The sequence below is a fragment of the Myotis yumanensis genome, unplaced genomic scaffold, assembly GCF_028538775.1.
Source record: "Myotis yumanensis isolate MYYU_CA2020_CCGP unplaced genomic scaffold, mMyoYum1.0.hap1 SCAF_5, whole genome shotgun sequence".
NCBI lineage: Eukaryota > Metazoa > Chordata > Mammalia > Chiroptera > Vespertilionidae > Myotis > Myotis yumanensis.
The window spans coordinates 67,175,296-67,197,124 of record NW_027223756.1 but is presented as its reverse complement, the minus strand read 5'-3'; the positions used below and the strand labels follow the sequence as shown (position 1 = coordinate 67,197,124).

The following is a 21,829-nucleotide window of genomic DNA, read 5'->3' as shown; positions in this document are numbered from 1 at the left end:
TGCTAAGTGAAATAAATCAGACAGAGAAAGGCAAACACCATAAGATGCCACTTATATGTGGAATCTTAAAAACAAAAAAAGCACAAACCCCAAGTCATAGATACAGAGAACAGAATGGTGGTTGCCAGAGGTGGGAGGTTAGAGGGGTGATGAAATGGTTGAAGGGAGTCAAAAGGTACAAACTTCCTGTTACAAGATTAAGTCCTGGATATGCAATGTATGGCATGGCAACTATAGTTAGTAATACTGCATCATATAATCAAAAGTAGATCTTAAAAATCCTAATCACAAGAAGAAAAAACTATAGCTATGTATAGTAATAGACGTATGGATTTTAAATAGACTCATTCTGGTGATCACTTCGTCATCCTATATAATAAAAGGCTAACATGCAAATCAACCAAACAGGGGAATGACTGGTAGCTATGACGTACACTAACCACAGGGGGCAGACACTCAACGCAGGAGCTGCCCCCTGGTGGTGAGTGCGCTCCCACAAGGGAAGCGCTGCTCAGCTAGAAGCCAGGCTCATGGCTGGCGAGTGCAGCGGTGGTGGTAGGAGCCTCTCCTGCCTCCGTGGCAGTGCTAAGGATGTCCAACTACCAGCTTAGGCCCTCAAGAGTGGGCCTAAGCCCTCAGTTGGACATCCCCCAAGGGCTCCCAGACTGCGAGAGGGTGCAGGCCCGGCTGAGGGACCGCCCCCCCCCCCCCCCCGAGTGCACAAATTTCGTGCATCGGGTCTCTAGTATATACATATAACAAATCATATTGTACACCTGAAACTATTATTATCTGTCAATTATACCTCAATTAAAAATCTTTTTTGATCACATACTTTTTGAGTCTGCTGGTGTTTGAACAAAATGTCCCCAACACAATCTATTATTTGTTGCTTCTCTTTCCATATTTTGCAAGCTTTTCTCAACTCATTGCATTGGATGGTTGGTCCTGTCCAGGTTGCCCAGATCCCTCCTGTTAAACATCCACAGCTGCCAAACCCTGCGTTTGCCTCCTGCCCTCATCTGAGTGGACCCTCAGCAGGAATGGACAGAGCTGGCATCACCCTCCTTCCTGCAACACCCCCTCCTGCCTCCTGCACACACTCTGCCTGGTTCCTCTCCTTCCCTGGCATAACCACAGGACGGATTATCCAGGATCTGACCTGGTTCTCTTTCTCTCTCTCACTCCCTTCCTGCCTGGTAGGTATGCCCAGTCCCAGAGTCTTAGTTACATCGACGTCCTGACGCTCCCAGATACTTCACTCAGCCCTGTGGGCTAGACTGTGGGCATATGTCCAATTACTGACATGACACATCCACTTGCCTACCTAAGTAGGAATTTCAAACTTAGCAAGTTCAAAACAGCACATGCCCTTCCCTGGCCCCTAACCTTGCTCCTCCCGTCCCTCCATTCCAGAGGTTGGCAGCATGGTCCACACACATGGTAAAGCTGAAGGCGGTGGAGCTGCCTGGTTCCTTTCATAGTGCTCAGCTTTTGGAGTCTACCCCTGAATTCTTAACCCAATTCTGACACCCCCGCCCCCCACCTCCATTTACACCATCTCCTCCTGAAGTCCCTCGTTTCTCCTCTGTGCTGCTGCAACGAGCTTCTAACTGGTCTCCCATTATAAGCTAAAGCAAGAATTTTAAAAAGACAGGGTGTGGCAAAAGTAGGTTAACAGTTGTTCCTATGGCAATAATACAGTAACTAATAAGAATGCAAGAATAAACTGTTTTGGGTTCTCACAAGTGTAAACTTGCTTTTGTCCCACCCTGTATAAATCAGCTTATGTGACTTTTCTGTTTAAACCCTCCATGATTTGTGATGTTATCGAAAATAAAGGCCCACTAACAGTGACACTGCTAACAGTGACCACAAGGCCCTAAGTCCAACATGAACTGGCCCCTGCCCAACCCTCCCAGCTGTCTCTTCTCTATTATGCTCCAGCCACCCTGGACTTCCTTCTGTTCCTCGAACACATCTGGTCCTCCTCTCTCAGGGCCTTGTGTTTGAGCCCTCTGTGTGAAGCACTCTTTCCCAGTCTTCCTGTGGGTTTCTTCTCGGGGTCCAGGTTGTAGATCAAATGTCATCTCTTCAGAGAGGCCTTCCTGATCCCCGGACCCCACCAGCCACCTTTACCTCCTTCCTGGCACTGGCTGGTGTTGGGATGATTGATGAGTGCACTGCTCTATTCTCCCTCCTCTTCGGGAGCGTCAGGGAAGGCAGAGCACAGGCCTATCCTATGCGCCTGCGTGCCCGCAGTGTCTACATCACTGCCTGCTTACGGTAATTCCTTAGTAAATTCTCTAAACAGTGCTCAATACGTGCCCTGAATAGCTTGAGGTGATTACAGCTGCCACAGTAATGAGTTCATCTACATTTTATTTCGGAGTGAGTGGTGAAGAAGGCAGATTCAGGGATCAGACTGCCTGGTTTTGAATTCTTGAGTGCTATGTGTGTAGGGGTGTGTGAGCACCTGCGCACATGTGTTCATGTGTGCACGTGTGTGCATGTGTGTGTGTTGTATGCGATCTTGGCACTACTTAGCCTCTTTAAGCTTCAATTTCCTCAACCATAAAACGGGGTAATTTTTCATATAAAAATGAAGTGATTGGTTCCTAGCTAACACTAAATAAATGATATCTGGTTTTTAAGCTGTAATTTCTTTTGTATCGCTCTAAAACTTGCCCCATAAGACAGTGAACTTTAGATGGATTCCAACCAGTAGGTTGGTAAAATTTTAGGAAAGGCATTGTTTGGATTTTTAAATTCTATAGAAAACTTCCTACACCCTGATAGACCCTGGATGACTACATGCTGACCTATTAATAACATGCTTTAGGAAACAATTCAATAGAGATATGGCGGAGTCTAATTTAGTGCTGGATAAGTAAAATAGGAAGCTTTCTTACTTTCCGTCATAATAGCCTAAGAATTTACCTAAAGTTCTTGTTCTCCGGGATAAAAATATACTGAAATCTCTCAGGTATTTTTAAAAATCATTACCCATATTTTATAAGGCCAACGAGCTAGTTTTTTTATATTAGGCACTGGAGACTGAACCTTAATAGCTCTTCATTCTAACTCTGTCCAGCTTCCTTATCCTCCTCTTCACACACAGTCTATCTGAAGTCACAGACACCTAATGGCGGGCTGGCTAAGTGAGTTCTGTGTTATCACGTGGGAAACTGTGTATTGGAAAAAATAACCCACTGTCTTTGCCAAAGTCCAGGGCATGAAACATAGATGCATATAGAACTAGGGGTGCATTTCCCCACATTGAGTAGCTCTCGCAGGTGATTTCAAAGGCGGAAGAGGACTGGTGGTTCAGAAGCTTCTACATGAAGACCACGTTTAAATAAATAACAGTAAAGACCGTGCTGTGGATGGTTTGGGTCTACCGGAGCGAGATACGGAAACCAGTTTCAGAGATAGAGACATTTTCCCTCTTTTCATGTGAAAAGTGAGCATATCTTATACATACTGCAGTTAATTTTTAAAGTTCATTTGTAACCATATAATACTTCATATATTTATATTATATTACTTATTATAATATCACCTGTCATTTTATATTCTTTTTAAAATATGCCCATCTCTGCTGTTAGATATCAGGAACTGTGTCTTAATCATATTTGTACCTGCACTGTCTCACACACAGTAGGGCCTTAAAAAGTGCTGGCTGAATTGAGTCCATAGGCTATGACTTAAACTGCTGTGAATTCATTGAACATCTGTAGCATAGAGGCAATACACACTAAAATTCACCACAGTCCTACCAGTGCTGAAAGCAGGTAAAGTCTTTAATTTTAAGGTGCTCTATCTGAACTTGGATTTGGGTGACGAGCCTGATCATCATTAACGAACAGGTTTTTAATGGAAGCTTTAAGTTCCTTTTATTACATTCCAAAATATTTCAAGGAGTTTGCTACACAGTCTGCCCAAGACTAATACTTATTGCTAACTTGTTAAATGTTAAAAACCTTTGCCATTCTTTTTCTCTTACTTTAGCACTTTGATGTGTGTATGACACAGTGGTTAAGAATATGGGCCCGGGGGAGAGACTGCCTGGGTTTACATCCTGGTGTAACTTTGAATGAGTCTCTCTAACCTCTGTGGATCTCAGTTTACTCATTTGTAAAAAGGGACTACTAATAGTACCTCATAGGCTTTCCGTGAAGTTTAAATGGTTACGTATGTGTATTATGTGTGCATTTATGAGTCCCATGTAAGTATTAGTTACTACTAGAAACAGAATGTTTGCTTTTATTAACAGGGCAAGGTCCTTCGAGGAGTTCACAGATGTTTGCTTTCAAAGATAATGCAGAGGCACCTTTTAGCAGAAGTCAAGGTGCACACTTTTATGAGTGATAACAGTTTACTTCTAAAACCAAACTGTCAGTTCTTGAAGGCGCTCACATCCTGCTTTCTTGTACTTTAAATAAGGAAGAAATTCGGCTGTATTAAACATGCAAAGTAGTTCAAAGATGAAGATTCATGTGGTGGAGACCTCAGGAATTTTAACTTTCTTTCTGTATTTTAATTAGTATTGTGAAAAGATGCATCTTGATTTATGGATTTAGAGATGATACAACACTGCGGTGCTTAAAACACTTCCAACTTAAATTATTGGCATTGATCACAATGCAATAATAATCTAAAACTATATACTCTGATATCAAGGTTTCTAATTCACTACAGGCTGAGTCTTGTCCAAAGCGAATTGATAGAAATAGAAACATTCTATTCTCTGCCTGCCCCTCTTTAAGTCTTAGTTATCAGGAATAGCAGAGTCTTAAAAGAGGGAAAATTCTAGAATTTAATACAAATGAGAATACTTAAAAATATTCCCTTATTCTCATGATTTCCTAAATAATTTAGAGTTTAACTTTGGTTGATAGATACAGTATTTCAATATGTTTCCATTCTTTTTTCCCTAGAGAAAGCAAAAGTAAATTGGGTACTTTACATTTTAAAGAAGTTAATGTAGCTGAAATGTTTCAAGTGGAAAGGAACACATGTTGACATTAGATGCGGTTGATGCATGCCTAAGTGTCGGGACTGTTCGATTTACTTATACATTTTTCGGGAGAAATGAGTTCTGTGTCACGACACCGTTGTGCTATTTGCATTAGGGAAGCATATTCACAATGAAGCCCTGCGATGCTGAAGCTGTTAGACCATGCACACTGCTGACCGCTGCCCCACACCTCTCCTCACCTTCAATGAACACCTCGGCGGATGTTGTGTCTGTGCCACTGGGGTTCGTAGCCAGACAGGTATAGCGACCTGTGTCTTCCTCAAAGGCTTCTGCGATGACCAGGGTATGCAGGTCCCCACCCTCGCAGTGGATCTGAATGTCAGGAGTATTGTGCAGCTCCTTCCCCTCACAGAACCATCTGCAGGCCAAACGGAGGCCAAAGGACAGGAGAGAAAGAAAGGAAATGGTGGTGGTTAAAATAATAAAGCAGAAGTGGAAGGCTGGGTGCTCTAAAATCAGATGCTTGTTCAATCAAAAAAGACCCAGTAAGCCCACTTCTAGGAATGTATCCCAAGAAAACAAACACCATCAGAAAGGATATATGCAGCCCTATGTTCATAGCAGCACAATTCACCATAGCTAAGATTTGGAAACAGCCTAAGTGCACATCAGCAGATGAGTGGATTAGAAAACTGTGGTACATCTACACAATGGAATACTATACTGCTGTAAAGAAGAAGGAATTCTTACCATTTGCAACAGCATGTATGGAACTGGAGAGCATTATGCTACGCAAAATAAGCCAGTCAGAGAAAGATAAATATCACATAAGCTCACTCATTTGTGGAATGTAATGAACATAAACTGATGAACAAAAATAGAACCAGAGACATAGAAGCATCAAACAGACAGTCCAACCAATGAGGGAAGGCAGGGGGTGAGGTGGCAAGAGATCAACCAAAGGACTTGTATGCATGCATATGAGCCTAATCCACTGGTCGGCAAACTCATTAGTCAACAGAGCCAAATATCAACAGTACAATGATTGAAATTTCTTTTGAGAGCCAAATTTTTTAGACTTAAACTATATAGGTAGGTACATTGTTATTAACTTAATCAGGGTACTCCTAAGCTGGCCTTTGCTAACAACAGTACAATGATTGAAATTTCTTTTGAGAGCCAAATTTTTTAAACTTAAACTATATAGGTAGGTACATTGTTATTAACTTAATTAGGGTACTTCTAAGCTGGCCTTTGCTAAAAACGTCCTCAATCTGATTGAGGTACATTTGCTGAGGTAGACCCCTTCCAACTCTCCCATCCACACTCGTCTTGTAGCCAGTCTCACTCAACTCGTGCATGAGTCGACACGCCTCCCCGGCGTATCCCAAGGCCCGCCTGCGCCGCGTCTCCCTTTGCCTCACCGACCGGACCGACCGACAGACACCCCCCACTTCTTCTAACGCCACTTCTTCAAAATAGACTCGCCCAGGCAGAAAACCGACTTCTGCACATGAGCCATGAAGTTTCAGTTGCACTGTATGTGCACGCCCGCACGTGGTATTTTGTGGAAGAGCCACACTCAAGGGGCCAAAGAGCCGCATGTGGCTCGAGAGCCGCGGTTTGCCGACCACTGGCCTAACCAATGGACACAGACACTAGGGGGGTGAGGGCATGTGCTGGGGGTGGGAGTGGCCGGGGAGAGGTCAATGGGGGGAAAAGGAGACTCATGCAATATTTTAAAGAATTTAAATTAAAAAAAGAGCTGTGTCCACGTTACTGATGGGAACTCTACATTTTAGACCGTGAGATGAATGACTAGACAATTCCCACAGGTTTTGTTTGTAAAGCACCGTGTATGTTTTATCAGCCTGGAAATAAGCGACATTGTCCAACTTGGCGAGACCATTCCAGTTGCAGAAGAAAAGGAACAGAAATTCAAAGTGTCTTATAAAATGTTTTATAATAAATGACTCTTACATTTCTTCCACTTTTATCTATTACTCTTATCTAAAGAAAAATATGAAATACAAACGTTATGCTCAAAATATCTATTGTACCAAGGGAAACTAATCATCGAGTTAAAAATATCAGAGGCAGCAATATTTTCATTGACCCTAAGACTTCTGATCAACGGAGCAATAATAGATTTAATGCCTTCCACATTTCCGATATTTACAAATGTTTCTAGCAGACCACTTGGCTCCCACAACTAGAGAAATGGAGCAATTGTAATTCATTTTTGCTGGTCAGCACTTTTCCTTCCCCAAACAACCAGGACGTTGGTGTGGGAGGCTGCAAGCTGCCAGACTATTTTAACACAAGTTCTCTCTCACACTCTTTCCTTTATTCCCCCAGCACCTCAAACTCTCCACAGGAGTTTCATAAAAACTATGAGGCTGCCCCAACCTCCTCCCCACCACCTCCCGCCAAATGTGATTTATTTTTAAAGAAATACATAGGAATGTGCCACTTACAATGGAAAGGATTGAAGTCTCTGGGACTGTATTGTCCATTGAGCTCTTAATTAGCACTTGGAGATTTCCTCTGAGTCTAATATTCTAGAAAATTCTTTGGCCTTGGTACCCTTTTTGTAAAAATATGGTACAGAAGGATTTTTTTTTCGGTATTTATATAGCTTAAAATAGGTATGTGTCTATATTTAACCTGAAAATAATGTTAACAAAGCAAATCTGTTTGCTAACACTCCAGATTGTTAATACTCCAGTATTATCTCTCCAGAAACTTCATTAAAAATAAATATAGGATACTCACAAAACATTTATGATTTGGGGAATTAAGATACCTTACACACACACACACCCTAGTCAGTGGAGCAGCATACACAGTGCATGCAGGTTACTTTGGAGGCAACTGAGAAGAGCAGTATTTCCTGCTTCCAGGGTATTTTGTGGTTTCCTTTGTTTTCTAAAGTCTTGGAGAGCATTCCAGCCTGGAGCCATCGTTCAGTTCGTTCTTCTCTGTTCTCCTTCCAGGGTCACAGTCCAGGTCTTCACCCATGAGAACTATGGCTTACATTTTAATTAATCTTAAATCTTTTCATTGATCTCTTCATCTCCAGTAAGTTATGGATCTTTTCTATATCCTGTAGCAGATTAAAGTCCTTGAAACTGTTCCCTACATACATCATCCCCTAAACTTCAGATCTGTGTTGAGGCATTCCATATAACTTGGCCCTGATTTTATTTTCTATCCTTTTCCTATACTAATCCGCTGTTTCTGTCAAATATTTGCCCGGATTTATTGTCCCTGACACGGCCCTCATGTATTACTTGCCCACGTTCCCCACCTTGGAAGTCTCTCCTTACACTCCACATTAATCCCACCCAGGAGCTCCTCCTCCTTACGGCCATGTGAAAGGCTCCTTTGACAGATTAAATGCAATCAAACACCTGCTTGCTTGGCATCTTCTATGTGGAAAGCATTGCATTACATACCACAGGAAACAGAAAGAATACCTGCTAAACTCTGAAACTAGTTGAGGTATTTGTCTGTCTGTAATGCCAATTAGAATTTTTTTAATCTTTCATAAAAAATCCATAAACCAACTATTAGAGGAAAAAGGAAGCATGAACAAAATGTAATAAAGGTTTAAATAAGAGAAAGATTTGCTCAGCCAGCATGGCTCAGTGGTTGAGCATCAGCCTATGAGCCAGGAGCTCATGGTTTGATTCCCAGTTATAGCATATGCCTGGGTTGTGGGCTCGATCCCCAGTGGGGGGTGTGCAGGAGGCAGCGGATCAATGATTCTCTCTCATCATTGATGTTTCTATCTCTCCCTTCTCTCTGAAATCAATAACAATATATATTAAAAGGAAAGATTAGTTGCTTTGGTTACATGTGCTTCATAGGGAAACCTCCACTGACTCTCCACAGGAGTATATATCTTGACCTCTAACTCACAGTTCAGCAAATGTGCAGCCTGCTGCAGGCCCACTGCTTTTTCTCTATTTCCCATGAGCTAAGACATGGTTTTTATATTTTTTAATGGAAAATTTTTTAAAGTATAATTTTTTTAAAAGAATTACATAAAGTTCAAATTTCATGATCTATAAATTTTTTGGGAACACAACCATGCTCATTCATTTACCTACTGTCTATGGCTGCTTCTGCTTTCGGATGACAAAGTTGAGTAGTAGTTGCAGAAGACTCTACGGCTCACAAATCCTAAAATATTTACTATGTGGACTTTATAGAAAAAGTTGGCCAACTCCTGCCCTGAGTTCTTGCTCCTCAAAGTGTGATCCTTGGACCAGCAGCATCAGCATAGTTTAGGACAGTGGTTCTCAACCTGTGGGTCACGACCCCTTTGGGGGTCGAACAACCTTTTCACAAGGGTCACCTAAGACCATCGGAGAACACATATATAATTACATATTGTTTTGTGATTAATCACTATGCTTTAATTATGTTCAATTTGTAACAATGAAATTGGGGGTCACCACAACATGAGGAACTGTATTAAGGGGTCGCGGCATTAGGAAGGTTGAGAACCACTAGTTTAGGAGCTTGTTAAGGATGCAGAATATTGACTCTCACCCCAAATCTACGACTCAGTGCTGATCCTCCTGGTAATGCATGTGCATGTAAAGGTTAAGACACTCTGGTCTATTATATTTGGATCACACTAACTTGCTTCACAGAGTCCTGGCTCTCCATCTAGGTTATTCACTTCTTTAACATAGCAACCATATTTTATGTGTTTTATACCTCTGGTCCTTTGCACCTAAGTGTATGGAAAATTGTGTTCTGTTTGTTTGCTCATCCCACCTCTCTACTAAAAAAATTAGCATTATTCATTTGACAATTGATGATATATCACTTCAGAATATCTTTTTATGCCTCATTTTCCCATCTAAAAAATTGACTCCTACATTGCAGAAAAATGCATTTTTAAAACTTTTTAAAATTGATCCATAGTGTATTGCATGTAGCAGATGCTTTACAAATACTGTCTGCCACTCATTCCTTTAGAACATGCTTTCTATGAATAAACAAGTAGTGAAGGATCTGTGGCCTACTAGATTTGGCAGATGCTACATATTATATATCAGTCCATCAGTGTGAATTGATGTTTGCAATTCACATTTTCTTATCAAAGGCCCTGAGAAATCCTGCAGAAAAGAATTTGTTTAACATTGTCTAATCTAGCACTTACTTATTTGACCATGATATTCTTTCTCATTTAGCATCTACTAATATCCCATGTGTAGTTGCCAAATGCTTTTCTAGCATATTTATCCCATGGAAACTGTAGTTTAAAAAAATGAATTAAGATCAATTATAATCTGAGCAATAATGATAAGTATAAGGCTGAAGAAAATAATCAGTAAGCACAATAAAATGCCTGAAATATATTTTAATACTGGCAGAAAGATTGAGGCAACAAATTCATCTTCTGCAACAGTCTCACACATATATTTAGTCTTCTAAAATGGTTCATTACACCTTTAGCACTTGCTTAGGGTGAAATGGTTGGTGCTTACAAACTTCCTGGGTGACCTGTGTTTTGTTTTTTAAACACTCATGCGTTTTATTCTCCAACTCTGTGAATAAAACCTAAAAAGCATCTCAGATTGTAACACATAGAAGATATAGTGCACAGAAAAGACTAAATTTATCCAAATCAGGTGGTAGGCATAATAATTAACATGAGCGTGCCCTGACAGGTTTGGCTCAGTGGATAGAGCATCGGCCTGCGGACTCAAGGGTCCCAGGTTCGATTCCGGTCAAGGGCTCGATGTTTCTCTTTCATTGATGTTTTTTAACTCTCTATCCCTCTTCCTTCCTCTCCGTAGAAAATCAATAAAATATATTTAAAAAAGGGGAGGCTCAATAGAACAAAAAACTGACCTCTATAAAAAAAATAATAATTAACATGAGTCATTATATTGCTTTGACACTGTCAGGGAAAGTCAAACTGTTACTGATGTCAGTACCTGTCAAGTGATCAGTTCTGTGTTGTTAAACTTAGGAAGGTAGGGAGTGACTCAAGGGGAGGAGAAAAAAACACCCCTGCAAATATTTAGATGGTAGACTCCCTTTAGCAACAAAAAGGGAAGCATGGTTCCCAGCCAATATTTAGATAAATGTGTGTTTAGTTTACGATTGGAACCGTTTGCACATTGGAGCTAGTAATGGCCCAGCAAAAAGGCCCTTCCCAGGAATTGCCAGTTCGTAGCTATAGTCAATGACTCTCCTTCAAGCACTCCTTTCAAATGAAAACTCACCGGTCCAGAGCCACATCACCACCACTTCCTCTATGGGCTCTCAAATTTGGGGCCATAAACCCCCTGTCCTAATCACCCCAGACCCAGGTAGCAACTAGAGACAACTTCTATGCTCCAGAGCCCGCTGAAATTACTCAGACTGGCCAACCCTAAATCTGGTTACGTTGCTTCATCCATTCCTTCTCATGGAAACTGCAATAAAGGCTCTTGCCCATGTTTCAGTTTGCTCCCTCTGCCTACTGACCAACTCTGAAGCTTCCCTATGTGCCCCCACTCCCGCCCTCACCCTCACCAGTATAGTATGCTTCCTAATCTTGGGAACTGTAACAATCTTTCAATGGTAACCATCCCATGATATACTGGCCTTACCATACCTGAATAATAATAAAGCCTACATTTAAAATTATAAGTATATGATTGTCTTACCACTATGTTGTACATCTGAAACTAATACAGAATAATACTGAATGTGAACTATAATTGAAAAAAAGATGGAAAATTGTATGCTTTTTGTTTCTCATCACAATAAAAAAAGTTATTGTGGTGACATTGGTTAAATTATATAGGTCTCAACTGTACAATTCTATGGTACATCATCTGTATATTGCATTGTGTTCACTACCCAAAGGCAAATCTTCTGTCACCATACATTTGACTCCCTTTACCTTTCACCATCTCTCCCCCACCTCCCTTTCCCTCTGGTAACCACCATACTGTTTTCTGTGTCTATGAGGTTTCGTTTGTTTGTTCATTTGTTGCTTGTAGTTTTCTATCCCAGAAAGGAATGAAATCACATGGTTCTTGACTTTTTCCATCTGACTTATTTTGCTTAGCAGGCTATTTTTAAGCTCTGTTGCCATACAAAAAATTAACTCGAAACCTACTATTAAAACATTGAACAAATCAAAGAAGAATCAGCTTACAAACAAAGGACTGACTAAACAGCTTAATAATAACTATCATAGTTTCTGCCTTAAGATGTATATGGAGAGAAGTTTATCTACTCTCACCTACTCAAAATGAACTGCACTTAAAAAGCATAAAATGAAACTCTAATCAATTTAATGCACATATCAGAAGAGAAAAATCAGCCTGGCCCACTGTGTATGTAGCAAATCAAAGATAATCACCTTCTTATCTAATCTAAGAGAATCCTAGAATTTTGAAGTTTTGACAGCACAAAGTAGATGGATGAGATGTGCTACAAACATGTGTGATTTTTTAAAAAATTTCTTAAAGGACATTATTCAATTGGCTTTCTGGCAAAGGCCTCAAAATACTTAATATTTTTGAAAGAAGACATAAAAAAGTCAGATCTGCTGATTAAATTCTGACCTCCTGAAATTTTTCCTAAATTCTTGTTGCTAGTGCAACTTAGAAAAAGCAATACTGGCATGGCAAGCTAAAATGTAAAAGCACACAAAATAGGACTAAGTACACGTTTGGTAAATGCATGGCACAGGTAATGTCTCCTCTCCTTGGCCTGTGGCAGGCATCACTAATTAATCAGAATGCTTTTCCTGGTGAGAGGGAATGTCTTCAATGAAACACATTAGCCATCTTCAACTTGGTCTCTTTCTAGAAAACACCTTGTGTCGTCCCTCCATATCCTGAAATCTGTTTCTACTTATTATGAGGTAAGAATGGAAAAAAGGGTTTGGTTTAGAGGGAGCATGTGCAAGCATGTAATATGACTAAGAGAGAATCTCCTTAGGTAAAATTCCACTTGAAGACACCCCCGACATTTTTTTTTACATCCCATTTGTAATACCTGGAAGCCATTTATCTAGTAGATAGGACACTGGATAACATATTGGAAAATCAAAATCTATTTCTCTACATTTCCATTTAGTACCTTGGATAAATTTCAACTTCAACCATACTTCAAATTTTCTACTATAAAATGGTTAAAATATATAATTATAATTTTATAGAATGAGGAGATGACACAAAATTTGGGAACAATGATAGTTCTTAAGGATTGATATAAATTCAAATTAAGGGAAAGAGTTAATATTTATTGAATGCCTATCATAGGCACATGGTAAAGATGGACTTGTTTTATTTCTCAACAACCTTGTAAAGGAGTTTTCATTATATTTTTTGATACAGGCAACTCTCATTTATTTACAGAAATGAAACAGAAGAATATGGACAATTCAACCCAGATAATCTTAAAAATTTCACTTCCCTCAATATTTGTTGCTTCACCTTCCACTCAACTTTTTCCTACGGAGACGAACACGTTTTAACAACGTTTGCTGATTTTTCCTCTCTAATCTCTGGTGGAGCTACTCATTAGTTATGTAATTGCCACACAACGGGTTGCTGAGAAGGAAACCTTAAAAAATTAGTGTGTACAGTAAATCCCCATTCAAAAGTATTAAGAGTTAGACTGATTGTCAGACTTCAAGGCTATTAATAAGGTATGAAAACAATCTTGCATTAATTGGGTAATAACATGTCTAATTCATTCATTCAATCAAAGATTTATTTATTCATCAAGGGGCTTATTGCTCTTCAATTCTAAACCAAGGAACTGATTGGGGGTACAGATGACAGCTAGGTTGGGTTTCTTCCTTCATGAGACTACTGGTGGCGGCAAAGAGAGATGAAAACAGACACAAGGAGATGCTGAATACACTTCATCTACTGAACTTGGGTTCCTCCATCACATGGAAGCATGTACTCCTTTAAAAAACTCTTTAAAAGTTGGTTATTGCTTTATACTTATAGATTGAGTTTGCTTTGGATAAAATACTTAGGTTAAGATCAATTTATTAGAGAGGGAATAATGTAATGGACATCACGAGTCTTGAATTTTTGCTTTCTACTCACAAAAGATTCTAACACAGAGAGAAAAAGAATTATAGTATTTAAAGCTCTGTAAGATGGCACATTTCTTTCTATTTCTGTGCTGGGATATTGAAATCAAGATTGTTTAAAATACATACTTAATTCATAATGCCTCCCCCTATCTCCCCAGGATTTTCCAAACCTTCTCACCTAAAAATGAGATGCTGCCGAAAATTGAAGGATCACATTATGGCACCAGCAGGATTTGGTAGGATTGAAATTCAATGTTTTACAGAGAAAAGTTCACTACAGAGTGGGACAAAAGCAGGCTTACAGTTATTTGTATGGAAATAATACAATACTTAATAAATAATAATACAAGAATAAACTGTGTTTTGTGCACTCACTACTGTAAACCTACTTTTGCCCCACCCTGTCTTTCATTGTTCACATTCTACATTTCAAGGTGAGGTTAAAGGTAACCTCTGACTTGGTCTGAAGCTGACTGTTGGGGGTGAGTGGCTGTATCAACTGTTAGGGTGGCTGTATCGACTGTTATGGATCAGAAGAGGTCGAAGGATAACTAAAACCAGGGGGCCCCAGCTGCTTCTGCGCAAGTGGCTGTCTTTGAAAATCACCAATCCTGTCCTTCTTGAGCAATAAGAAAACTGTCCTCCCTGATGTGGCCTTCCTGTTTTTCTTCTCCTATGACCCTGGCAAGTAGCAGCAGGGGCTCAGCACTGTGTCCTGGAGTCGGGAAGTACATCTGGAGGAGCTCAGGACACTCCGGTTCCCTGAGTAGGGCAATGGTGCTGATTTTTATGAGAATAACCTCAACTGCTCCAATGACAGGAACTAACTAACCCATTGGCAACGTATACTATACACTGCCCAGTATACTAAACTAATAGTTTATGTTTTAAAAAGTCACATATGGCATCACTTGGCTTACACGTTGACTAATACTATCTATTCCGATTCTACCACTTAAAAGGAAATACAGATTTCATGACTGACAGTTTCTTTTGGTATCTTTATTTTTTTCTGAGCCACAACTATGTATCGTGGAAATTCTCTGTGCATTTTAAACATGTGGCTTTTCAAACGCACAAATCCGACTTGTAAACGTTATAAAGCTTCGCCAATCAATCTTGGCCGATAGTCTCCAACTCTGCTAAGGAAATGGTGACTCTGAGAAGTCACTTAATAGAAACAATGAGGTGCTTTAAAATAAAAAGCCTGAAAAACAGCTGAGTTTTTGTTTTCTGCTATAGGCCAGTTCTCTTATGCGCAGGGGGAAACGAAGTGAAGTTGAAAGATGTCTGTCTATTTTTGCTCCGTAACTCCACTGATGTGTGCTTCCTAGAAACATTTATCTTCAAAAGGATGTCACTGATTGCAGGGTGGCAGATTTAGCCTGCAGCTGCCCCTTCTCCCGGAGCGCAAGCAGCCACATGGTTTCATGGAAGCGCATGCTTGACAATAACTGAAGGAACCAGTTTCTTTAATGTTCTTATAACAAAAATAAAGGGGAGGGGAAAAAAACCCAGACACATCAATGGCTTCGGAGTGGTTATATTTTCCAGGTGTTCCTTTCTCCCAAGGGAATGGCAGTGCCCAGCCACGGGCTGGAGAACCACCAAAGCACAACTGGCAACTTAAGCCCAAGATGAATTTTGTTTATGCCGAACTCAAAGGCAGGCCGCCTGTAAATATCGTGTTTCATACATCCGCAATTAAACACCAATTAATTTTCATGGCGCAGTTTTTGTCTTGTCACCAAAGATTTCTTAATTTTTTACATATGTGCGTTTTAACCACAAGGCACACCATGTTTATTCTGTCATGTGGATTAATAGGCAGACCAAAGTGAAATTAAGTCCTTGTCTGAATTTACTATGGCTATCATTTCATGACTGCTTAACCCAAAGACCAATAGCTAAATCTGTGTGGATGACAGATGTACTTTAACCTCATGGCCCAAAAGAGACCAATAAATAGATTGACTTTTTGAAATTCAAAGCCCAGGAAATGATAAAATAGATTTTGATTCCAAACAAGACTATGTCTGGCAATTCTTTCATCTATAGTCATTTTATCTCCTAAGAAATAAAGATAAAATAGAAATGGGAACACGTGGCCACCAGTGTGGCGTGGTGGTTGAACATCGATACATGAACCCGGCTGTCACAGTTTGATTCCCAGTCAGGGCACATGCCAGGGTTTCAGACTCAAACCCCAGTAGTGGGTGTGCAGGAAGCAACTGATTAATGATTCTCTCCCCCTCCCCCTCCTTCTCTCTGAAATAGATAAAAACATATTTTTTAAAAAGAGAAGTGGGGGGCAGCCTAGCTAAAACTAAACTTCATAAATAATTTCATCTTGTTTTATATAGAGGTAGCTTTATGTTTGGACACTATGAGCATGCAGATATTCAATCACTATCCCTAAAAAAACAACTAGAAAAACAGGCAACAGAAGTCTACACTATTTGTGTTGCCAGAGCTGTTGAACTCTTAGATTGCTCCTAATATTTCCCCCATTGATGATGTAGGAGACAGGATGTAGGACTGGGAGGCGGCGGTCCAGGGTTCTGGTTTTGCCTGGTACAGACCAGCTAGAGCTGAATGTGATCTCGTTGATCTCTTTTGAGGCTTGAGTTTCCTTCTTTGAGTATTTTGAGGAATGAGCTAGACCAGTGTCATCTCATTAGCGTCTCAAGAAAGTAGTCCTGCAGCAAGTTGAAAGATACCACTGAAAAAGGGGTTCTGTGGCCGATTAGGTTTATGGAGCACTCACTGGGTTAAACAAAATTAAACATCAGTCTTTACCATAGACAGTGATGGCGAACCTTTTGAGCTCGGCGTGTCAGCATTTTGAAAAACCCTAACTTAACTCTGGTGCCGTGTCACATATAGAAATTTTTTGATCTTTGCAACCATAGTAAAACAAAGATTTATATTTTTGATATTTATTTTATATATTTAAATGCCATTTAACAAAGAAAAAATCAACCAAAAAAATGAGTTCGCGTGTCACCTCTGACACGCGTGTCATAGGTTTGCCATCACTGCCATAGAACTTTTTAGAACTTTGTACTCAATTTCTAAGAGAACAATAGCAGGCATCATTCTCTATCTTACTTGACAAGGAACAGATGTTTTGAGAATCATGTTGAAGGACTAGTGTTCTATGGAACACAGTTTGGAAAACACTGGGTTGAATTATATCACTAACATCCCATCTAACTCGACAATAGTAACATTTAATGCCTGGCCTACATTTTACAACTACCTCTTCCAGTGCAAAGCCCTCATTCCCACTTGCCCCAGATTTGGTTTCAGAGCCCTTCTCAGATGGTGCTCTGGGCAGCCCTTGTCTGTTGGCTAGAGTTGGCATCTGAGTTGAAACATATATGCCATGCCTATGTTTAAATAATATTTGCTTATGCCCAGCCAGTGTGGCTCAGCGGTTGAGCATTGACCAATGAACCAGGAGGTCATGGTTCCATTCCAGTCGGGGCACATCCCCAAGTTGTGGGCGTGCAGGAGGCAGCCCATCATGATTTTCTCTCAATCATTGATGTTTCTCTCTCTCTCTCCCTTTCCCTTTCTCTTTAAAATCAAAGTATATTTAAAATTTATTTTTTAAAGACAGGAATCAATGTGAAATGCTGATTGCTAACATCCCATCTATCCTTGATAACTCTAAGAAATATTAACTCTAAGAAATATTTTTTTGGGGGGTGGGGGGGAGAGAAGCTGCCATTTGCCATGGCACATGAATTTACTGATTTTTTAATTCCCCTTTTGGAAAATGCTTTGGGTGATCATATATTATATGGTCCATATATTAAATGTCCAAGTCAGGACATTTCTGACAGTGAAATAGGCTACCATTAATAATTACAGGATCAAATGGGGATCGTTCCAGGCATACCAGGATGTGTAGCTGTCCTACTTCACTGCGAAGAGCAACTTGAAATTGTGATTTTGGTTTTAGTGGATATTTTCACTCTGCAAATGCGATTCATTCCCATGCATAGACAAAAGTAAATTTCACAGTATAGGGGGGGGATAAAGGGGTTCCCAATCCTCCTGTCACTCATTCACAAATTCTCAAGTTACACCTGTTAGTTAAAAAAAAAAAATAGATTCATCCTCACCAATCCTCTATGCAAACACACGAACAAGCCAGCATGACCTGACAAGTCACACTTCAAAGTTACCTGCATTGTGAAAATGTGCCTTGAACGTTTCCACGCCTTCAAAGCGCTGGGGGAAAGAACGGATTACGCGGAGAGCCCGAGAGTGGGAGACTGCACACATGAAACAGCCAGAGGTGCACATTCAGCTATTCTGTTGCTACAGTTAGGGAAGGTAATTATTAGCCATTGTTGTAACTTGGATTACATTCCAAAGGGGATAAAACGGGAGATGTTTTATTAGACACTGCTGTCAGTCTCCGATGCTTTTGGAACCTGCCTATTGAAATACCGTCATTACCTCAGAATTATGAAACCCCAAACGACCACAACCAAAGTAGGGCATGGGGCAACAGGTCCTCCTGGTATCGTCAAGACTATGGAATTACAGAAACCCACGTCCATCAGTTCACATACGGACTTCCTAGCAAGCCTGCTGGTTAGTTCCTTGCACTGCACGAGCAGCCACACTGAACGCAACCTTTTCCTCCGCAGTGGAAGAACATCCTCCCCCGAAATTAAGGAAAATATTTCATCTATAATTTTCCCTAGTGCCGTGGTCGGCAAACTGCAGCTCGCAAGCCACACGCAGCTCTTTGGCCCCTTGAGTGTGGCTCTTCCTAAGCCTTAGGAGTACCCTAATTAAGTTAATAACAATGTACCTGCCTATATAGTTTAAGTTTAAAAAAATGTGGCTCTCAAAAGAAATGTCAATCGTTGTACTGTTGATATTTGGCTCTGCTGACTAATGAGTTTGCCGACCACTGACCTAGTGTATCAGTCAACCCCTCCAGGTCTGGCCTTCATCGTGCTGCCAGCTGACCATGATTAGGGAGGAGGAAACACAATGAAGTGAGGATAGAGGATGAGGGGGAACACCTCTCTTTCTGAGAAAGCTGAAACGTTAGAAGTCAAAGGGCTTTGCATCTCTATCTTTCATCTCATCTCCAAAAAAGCCTTCAGCAAGCACTGCGCTGGTGGAGGCCCCGGCAGCTCAGCTGCTACAGGCAAGGTGGGCAGCACCCGCCTCTCCAACCTGGTGGATATTCTGGGAGGGCTTGGTGGCCTCCTCTCGCAGTGTTCTGGCTCTAGTCTTATCTAATCATGTGCGTCATTAGATCAAATGTGGCCAGTGCGATCTCTGAGCAGCCCCAAAACAAAGGCCAACAACAGAGCGTGAGCGCACGCAGTTAAAGTGTAAACCTTTAGCTCATGTTAAAGCCGCTCCCTTTCCCGAATGCATTTCCCTCTTTTTATTTTGAATTCCTTCTGGAGGTCTACCTTTAGAGGTCAGTTTTTTCAAGGGGAGCTACAATAAATAAAGTATCCACTGTGTGTGTAGGGAGGGGGATCTCTCTTCACTAGACACTGAAAAGTGAGGTGCAGCAGGAATTACATTGTTAGCAGGTAGCACTCAGGGGCCCACCCTGCACCAACTATCCTGTCCATTAAACAGCGAATGCCTTCACAAAAAATGTTGAGCAATATTTTTTACTCACACCCTCACACACACACACACACACACCACCACACCGCATACCTACATATACACGTACCTGGATTTAACATCTGACGTGCTCCTTGAATCAATTTTCTCAAAGAGTCTCAAACATTCTGCAAGCGCTGCTTTGCAACTGCCTTTCTGATTCTAGCCACACAGGCAGTTCTCTAAATCGCACCTGTCCTCTTCCTCCCCACGATTCAGATCAAGCACATCCTTTTGAATCTGTAGAAAAGTGAGCCATTTCCCAAGAAAGCTGCCTCTCCCGCTTTCCCTCAGATCCTGGGTGTGTGGAGCTGCGGCTGGAGCAGGGAGGGGCCTCAGGTGTGTGAGCAAGAGCAGGAAGTCAAGACTAATTATACCTTGTCATATTTGGCAATCTGAGTAACGAATAAAATGGCACGTCTCATTTCAGTTGTTTTTTTTCAGAGCAAAGTACCTCAGGCTCATATTTCATTCCAAGGGACTAGATTATTTCTTAAGTGCTAAAATTAGTGTTATGATTAGATAGAGACTTAAATCTTTTTTTCTTTGAGAAATATGTTTCTCTTCATGATGAAAAAGCTCTCCTTATTCATCATGAGAATCCATGTTTTCCCAGGGGAAAAAAAAATCCATATTTTCCAAAGGGAAAGAGCACCTTCCACCTGGCTACATTCCATCATTCCATATATCTTGCATGCCTCTAAGATCACACAAGGCACAAGCTTTAAAAACTGGCTTCAGAGGCACATAAAAACTCTGCAAAAGACAAAATGAAAAAAACAACAACCTCTGAAACTATTACGTGGGTGCAGATACTAGGGGCAAAGGCTCTATCGTATGCAATTTACTAGGTACAGGAAGTTATAATAGTTGCTTTGCTTACATAAAAATATATGGGTGTGTTTTTTTGTTTTTAAAAATGTCACTGAAGATAATGGCTACATGTGTTTGCTGTGCAGGTAAAGGACAGCAAAACTTTCAAAACTTGTCTTGTGGAGAGGGATTCTAATTCTGAGCCCAATATGTGTATGTCAGGACATCTGGAGCACATGGTCTCTGCCTCAGCCACACCTCTCTTTGGCGTTCCTAAGACTTGCTTGGGACAAGGAAGAGTGCCAACAGCTCACTTTATCCTTTCAAGCCTGTGTACATGGTGAGAAAGCCTTTCATCACTACCTTCTCCTTTTGGCAATTCATGGACGTAAGAGAAATAAATTACACAGTGATAGAAAAAGGGGGAGAAATCCATGTTATCTGTCAAAGGCTATCTCACACTCATCAAACTCTCAATTTGGGGGGAGAGGGGAGAAGAATGATCATACTCTCTCTCCCTCCAAATTTAATGTTCCATTGGTCCACAGTTTTTCCAGGTGATAGCCTAGGCTTAAAACTATAGGTTGTCCCCCGCCCTAGCTGGTTTGGCTCAGTGGACAGAGCATCAGCCTGTGGACTGAAGGGTCCTGGGTTCGATTCTGGTCAAGGGCATATGCCCAGGTTGCAGGCTCAATCCCCAGTAGGGGGCGTGCAGGAGGCAGCCATTCAATGATTCTCTGTCATCATTGATGTTTCTATCTCTCTCTCCCTCTCCCTTGCTCTCTGAAATCAATAAAAATATATTTTAAAAAATAACAATTAAAAAAATATAGGGTGTCCCAAAAATGTATACACTCTTTGAATAATTACAAAGGCAGTGTTTATTAAAATACATCTCATTTTCAAAATGTAATAGAATCTATAGACATTGTGTATATACATTTGGGGGGGAATACCCTGTATTTGTCTGAGTACTATGTTAGGTCAATTCTGGAGGATCTTCTTATAGCTAAATTATTCCATATGCCCAAAGATAGAATGGATTGGAATGAAGTAGTGGATTCCTTGTCACTAGATATATTGAAGATGCAGGATCAGTGGCAGAGATCTTATAAAGAGAATTCAAGAACTCGATGTTTAATTGAGAGACTATGATAACTGGTGTATAATCTTTCTTTTAGCAAACAATGACAGCTGATGTATGAAAGTGGGACAAAATACCTAAATCCCTGGTGTGCTGAATACTAAAGAATGGCATAATCCTCTTAAGTATGACCCATTCACTAGAGCAGCCTAAT

At 40.6% G+C, this 21,829-nt stretch overlaps 1 protein-coding gene across 6 annotated transcripts in view; it reads right to left on the bottom strand.

Moving 5' to 3' along the window:
- PALLD (palladin, cytoskeletal associated protein) overlaps positions 1-21,829 on the bottom strand; it is a 410,231-nt gene that overhangs the window by 233,284 nt on the left and 155,118 nt on the right. For all 6 annotated transcript variants that reach the window (XM_070415445.1, XM_070415446.1, XM_070415448.1 and 3 more), the window contains one exon: positions 5,221-5,399. In XM_070415445.1, coding sequence (XP_070271546.1) covers positions 5,221-5,399 — 179 coding nt within the window. The remainder of the gene's footprint in view (positions 1-5,220; positions 5,400-21,829) is intronic.